At 48.0% G+C, this 6,359-nt stretch overlaps 1 protein-coding gene across 1 annotated transcript; it reads left to right on the top strand.

Moving 5' to 3' along the window:
• The first annotated feature begins 3,959 nt into the window (after positions 1-3,959).
• Positions 3,960-5,207, top strand: EI90DRAFT_3079043 (uncharacterized protein). The gene is made up of 3 exons (XM_039061807.1): positions 3,960-4,252; positions 4,301-4,376; positions 4,456-5,207. The coding sequence occupies exons 1-3, from the start codon at positions 4,211-4,213 to the stop codon at positions 5,088-5,090; spliced, it is 753 nt and encodes a 250-aa protein (XP_038910708.1). The 5' UTR covers positions 3,960-4,210; the 3' UTR covers positions 5,091-5,207.
• The last annotated feature ends 1,152 nt before the right edge of the window (positions 5,208-6,359 follow it).

Below are 6,359 nucleotides of genomic sequence, written 5' to 3'. Positions count from 1 at the left end.
TGTGTTGCTTGAACCCAACAGTTTCTTCTAGTCTAGGCTCAGAGGGAAAGGGGGAGGTGTTACAGAGGGCAATAATAATGCGGCGGCTGCATCGGAGTTGGATGATCGAAACGGAACAACAGTTGTGGTGAGAGAACTGACTTGGGGAGTGTGTGAATGAGATTCACAGATGGCAATAGGCCGATACGTCCATTTGAATGACTGAGACCCATAAAATTGGAGCAATAGCTCTGGACAGAGCGAATGAGGCGGCGGCGCAGTTCACTGTGGGAAGTCCCCCCATCAGATCGTACCGGGGTGCACCATCACTTAATCAGAAATGCTGGGACTCCCTATCAGCTTTTTTCAGCTGTTAAGTCGTGTGTAGTACCGGGGCTACCTAGCATCTGTATTCCGATTTACATATTGATACCAAAACACATTAACTGAGAGGATTCTAATATCATATCGCTGAGTTCCACGTTGTCCTTTTTCAAGTCCATCCTAGCATTATCCGCTGCATGAAGTTCCCCGTCAGATTGTACTGGGTTCTACCATCATTAAATTAGAAATACCGGGAGTCCCTATCGTCCTCTTTAAAGCCCGTTCCAGCGTTATCTGTGCTCTGATCCAACAATAGCGCACAGGTCATTTTCTTGAAAGTAACCACATCCTTTCCATCAATTTTGCGATCATCTCGGATGACGGGCGCGAAATCCGTTGCAGCGTAGTTGGAGAAGGCATTTCCTATTGGCAAGAATTTCATTCAGTTATAACGTCTTTTTGAGTAGCCGAAATAGACCAGAATTTGCGCACATAAAACATCTTGCAAGCGATTTGGGTGGAGATTCAGCATAGAAGAGAAGCACCCTTTTCTCAAGCTCATCATGACCCATACAGAAAGATGACTAACAGCACCTGTCCATGTGTGCATTCCCACCAGATGGCATTTTTGTCCGAATTTGGTGATTTAGGCGGGTAGCGAGGGTAAGATTCTTGCTTTCCCTTCATCATTGTAAGAGCGCGCGTCTAAGATCGAGCTTGTTGTAAATGGCAGTAAACAAAGCAAAATAACGCATCGATCCTCCATTGTCACTCAAACCGATGGCTTCATCTTTAAATGCGATCGACAGCGGTGACGGGATTTTCAGCGAAGTTGGGCTGGAGAAGGTGTAACCATATTAAAGGTAATGTAACACGTTTTCTGCAATCCCAATCCCTTCACCGCCATGATAAAACGCGTCTAATATCTTGCATCCCCAGTATGTATGAAAACGGTCATACATGCTCACAATCACCCTTGTATGATTGGAAACAGATATGTCGTCGTTTACGGGCCCAACTAATTACAAATAAAAGCTGTGAGATCGCGTTATTAAGATGCCAAATTGGGGGGTTGAAAGAGCAGCTCTTTGGCTGTTGCAGTTCTCAGGGGGCAGTGGGAGTATGTAATAATGCATATAGGAGTACGTGCTTTACACCGCTTCAGCCATTTTGTCGTTCCTGACGCCCACAGAACATCGCAAATCCCAATACCTGATCAGTGAGTTCTCCCCCTGTTGACCTACCTTTCTGGACCCGGAATTCTAGGCCATCTCTTCGCGCCGAAGAACCTTGATGAGGACAGAAAAGCTATACATTGGTCCAAGAAAGTGAGTATCTGCATTGATAAGGATGTGCGCGCTCAATTGGACAACACAAATTTTAGCTCTACCTATAGATTTAGTTCTGACTCGTTCCCTTTGCAGGCACCAAAAAGCTGATATATTATCACTGGTGAGCATATAGACACTTTACACATACTCGCAGAGTAACTCCCCTGTGCTACAGCCCGAACATCCCTCCTTTCGCTGCTAGGCAGGACTCCAGCCTCTATGGTGTATATCGGTGCAACCTAAGTCAAGATCGTTTGCACCTTCTCGTCGGCTCATACACTTTTAGTTGCGCACTTGCATTAAGTATACCAGCCTTGCCTCAAGGTCACCGCTCATGTCTGCACAACCTTTGTTTGCTGCTCCGACCTTTCCGATGGCAAATGCTATCATTATCCTGTGTATCCATGTATAATATAATGCCAAATGAATCTATTATGGCTTATTATTAAACAGCTGGGGTCCCCTATCGATACCTTCCGGGGCACCCCATCAGGATGGCCCCGTCAGACTGCGCATATCTGATAGGAGGTCCCGGCACTCGAAGTCTGATGGTCGGCCCCGTCAACTAGTAACGGGGCTACCTAGCAAGGTTGGTACCGGGTCAACCCATTACCATTTGCTGGGGTTACTTCCCATTGTGAGTTAGTACCGGCGCCAAATTCGGGTTGGACACCGGAAACACTCCAATGAAATGTATTCGAGGAAAAAGACAATGGTATGCCAAATGTTCTCGGATCTGCAAGAAAGTTGTTACCTCCATTACATACGGGGACAGACTCCAGTCTCTTGGTTGCCATAATACTGTAGCGCCAACTGTTGATGAACTTCATAACCTTTGAACGTTCGTCACGCATAGTCGTATGAATTGGCAGATGACCGATCGATTGCTCATCTGCGCTTGTCATGACCTTTCCCACACTTGCCCGAACTTGAATCGGCGCCAAGGTATCAAGACTGGGTGGATCGAGCTCCCAGTAATGTCGACTTCAGTACCATTCGAGTTACACGGTACCCGCCATCCGATATTCATATCGCAAGAATCGCCATCACGAATCGATTCAAGAACGAATCAGACATAGGATGGCCAATAAACATCGAAGACAAGCTCCATTCAAAGTCGGAAACTCAGTATACATATCACCCAACGGAAACTCTTATCCTAGGTAAAATGGGTCGCGAGAATTGTCCCCCCTAATTTATTTAGCCATTGCGAATAGTCAGACAGGCTTCACCGAATTTTTCAGAGGAACTCAAAAGACGAAGTATCCACCCACCGGGTATCTTCACTCCAACCTGCTGAGGCCTCATATCCCTAATGACGACATCCTGTTGTATACAAGGCCCTTCTGTAGCTATTGGTCACGAAGGTTGAAAACGCGCAAAGCGTTAAAGGTGCCACTCATGAATCAAACGATCCATTAAGTTTAATCACGTGGAACTGCGGTTTGCGCAGCGGCGGCGGCGTTCGATTCGTGCCGTTGCCCATTCTTCGGGTGGCAACCGGATCCGAATTGGGAAGGAACTCGCCCACAGATTAGAAGATAGGCCGCGGGGCTCCAGGTATTGGAATATCAACAACAACCATGGCGATCCAGTGGCATTCGTTTCCCCTTCCTCCTGGTTCGGCGGCCTCGCCAGTGAGTGCTGGCTCCGTATAACGAGAAGATTTTTTTGAACTTGAGAGCTGCCTCTTCCATCTACAAAAACATTGACATCTTTGTATTATGTAGTTGTGTCGCAGCTTTACGCGAAACATATGAAGTAAATGTAATTGTCATCAAATCTCTCCCGCGAGACTGAGTACACGACATAACCTTTACATTTTTCAAGCAGCGTTCAACAGATAGATAGCACAAAGTGGTTAGCTTCGGTATGCCTGCATCACTACGGACTGTAGGTCAGGCATAAGGTTTTCCCAGTGTGAACTCTGTAATAAGCTCTGAACGTAAATCTGATGATGTGCATTCGACGAATACAACCCTGGTTTGATGAGAACCCATGCAATGTCAACGTGTGGTTGTTTATGGAACTAACCGAATACGGTGATTGAACACTGACGTGCTGATCCCGCGGCGGCAAACATACGTTGATTCAGGGATTCTGCGATAGCAATCACGAAATGTTGGAAAGGTTCTTACCACATACTGATTTAAGGTGGGCGAGCCTGCGGTTCTCCAGCCTTGTAGTTTATCAACTTACCCCAATCACGCACCCCTTCCCTCTTCGATGCCGCCGCACTGTTTTGTTTGCAGACTGAGGGGAAAGGTGTGTCCTTCTGCGGCATCTAAATTTTCCAGATTTGCATGATCTACACTCTGTGATATTCGGTCAATGATCTTTCCGGGGATGCGACGACTTCACTTGATCCTTCGCTTTAGAAGCTGCTGAGCACCTGCACACAAATTCTGAATTTTCTTGTTGTGGGTGGTATTCCGGGACGAGCCCAGGGGCCGACTCCCTCCTTATCTTTATCTTTTAATTGTTCGAATGACCTTTTTCTACCTTACTGACTCTGAGTATCCCTCTAGGGATGTGTTCAATCTCCAAATCGTCAAGGCTGCGATGCATGTGAAGGGATGCGAATCGAATGTATGTCCTGTCCGATCAGGATGGTAAAAGTAGGTTTCGTGGCTCATCTCATGTACGAAGGCCTGAAAGCCTTGTAGGGATCGTCCAGAGCTCAGGAGTGCCTGCAGGAGGTCAGAACACTAGCTTCCAGTCTAGCTGGACGTACTGGAATCAGTATGCCGTTCATTCCTGCATCTTTCATACCTCATCTGATACCATAATGTAATTCCGATTTTCCCTCCCGATTCCACAGCGCTTCTTCCAGTAACTCGTCAGTTCCTCTCAGATTTGCAGTTGGTATTTGGGAGTGCCATATGTCGCGATCCAGCAACCCTTGCACCGTCCACCATTGCCTCGTCGCTAAAACCACCAAATAACTCCTATGGGTGGCCGAGTGGAGGAGAGGGCCCTCTGCCCAACGATACATCTTCCTTTAGGGTTCGGTCCGTCCAAGACTCCCCGGCCACTCATCATATCCATTCAGCTCCTCTCCCCTCGCCTGGGTATGCTAGTAATGGCATCAGCGAATGGTCCATCTTGAGTGTTGGGCCTCTCGCGCATCCACCACATGTGCCCAGTCTCGGCACTAGCTCCTTCACTAGCACTGACTCTGCCTTCCGCCCCTCCGCATCTTCGTCACCACAAGTGACTCCTAACCCAGGAATACCATTCAACAGCGAACAATGGACCCCCACAACACTGGGCACCTCACACGTTGACTATGACCTTCCTGGACCTTCTCATTTACCTCCCTACCCGCGATCAAATGCATTTATGGCCGAAGCCAACCAGGGGCTCCTGGAAGAGTATTCGGACTCAGGCTCGGATGCTGTTATTTGGCTTAGAGGCTTGGCTCGAAGTATGGGATACCGCCTTGTCCCTCTCTGAGCTGCCCTTTCGCACCACCCCCTCGGTCTGATGGTTTTTGTTCTGCGGCTTTGTCTACCTTGATTTAGCGGGACTCATCGAATGATCATAAAGATATAGTTTGTGTATCGCCATCTGTGCCGTCATTTGATGCCTCTGGTATTTGCTTGACATTTGTACGTATCTTCGAGTTCCTGTATATCTTGTGTCGGTGTTCGTTTTGTTACCCTGAGGTAATGTATTTGTGAATATATCCCACCTCATTACTTGGTCTCGATGTCGTTATTACCTGGCTTGATATTCACCTGTGACGTGATGCTTTTGGAGGCGGCCGTCCATGTCACTCTGGCAATCCCACGGATGTCAAAGCGAACCCTCCCCCAACATTCACTTTCTCTGGGTTGTGTCTCATTGGAGGTTTTTCATGAGGAATATCTCTGTTGTCGCTTTAATTTGCACATGCTGTTGAGTAGCAAGTCATGATGCCGTCCGACGCCCCAGCAACTACTCACACACTTATGCAGATGCGCAGCATCGACCCGCTCGTAGCCCAACCTCACTGCCTCAGCATCGCACGAGTACGCGCCGTACAGCAAAACATGGCCTCCGTATCCATGTAGTGAGTTACCAGCGAAAAACCCCCAAGGTTTCTTTTTTGCATTTTGATATCAGCAGTTCCGCACTTCGTACACGCGCATGGCACTGTATTCCAGCTATCTAGTCTCGGAGTTTCTTGTCGAATTGTAAGGCCGTCCAGGGGTGTCACCAGAAGGCGTCATGGGGGCGTCCCGATCATTCACACTTGAGTATATAACAAGTGTTGATGCGCGGCACCCAGTTTGCCGCACTGGCGACCCTCAGAGCCTTCAGCCTCAGAAACAAGGAATCTGCCTCATGCAGTTTCGCTCGTACAACACATCTTAGAAGCAGCCCCATTAGGGTCAACGAGTCAATGCACATGTCACAAGTCCATTATCGGCATTCTACGAGCTGGTGTGTATTACGATGTTGAAAGGACTTATGAGTTGACCTATTCATGAGGAGGCAGAGGCAGCGCTCATGCATCTCTCACGGTCATAGTGGTCTCTCCTCCATAGACCGTTCGTCGTCTGAGTAACTCTGGGGCGCTGACCTGTAGCAAGTTCCATAGGCAATTTCTACCCATAGCTAATCTAAAATACACAGCTCAGCTTGGGCTGGTATTCAGTCAGCAGCGGCTAGGGAAGCGTAGACATAGGTGCTGTTAATGAGATCGGGGCAAAGCGCGACATCAGGCAACTCATATCCTAG

This window comes from Cantharellus anzutake, assembly GCF_015039405.1.
Source record: "Cantharellus anzutake strain C23 chromosome Unknown EI90scaffold_77, whole genome shotgun sequence".
NCBI classification, from domain to species: Eukaryota; Fungi; Basidiomycota; class Agaricomycetes; order Cantharellales; family Hydnaceae; genus Cantharellus; species Cantharellus anzutake.
This window is presented reverse-complemented; position numbering and strand designations above follow the sequence as displayed.

Excerpts from the sequence above, each read along its gene's own strand:
- EI90DRAFT_3079043 (XM_039061807.1), top strand. The coding sequence starts at position 4,211 with ATGCGAATCGAATGTATGTCCTGTCCGATCAGGATGGTAAAA. Across the intron at positions 4,253-4,300 it reads GTCCGATCAGGATGGTAAAA|GGATCGTCCAGAGCTCAGGA; the intron begins GTAGGTTTCGTG and ends AAAGCCTTGTAG. Across the intron at positions 4,377-4,455 it reads AGCTGGACGTACTGGAATCA|CGCTTCTTCCAGTAACTCGT; the intron begins GTATGCCGTTCA and ends CCGATTCCACAG.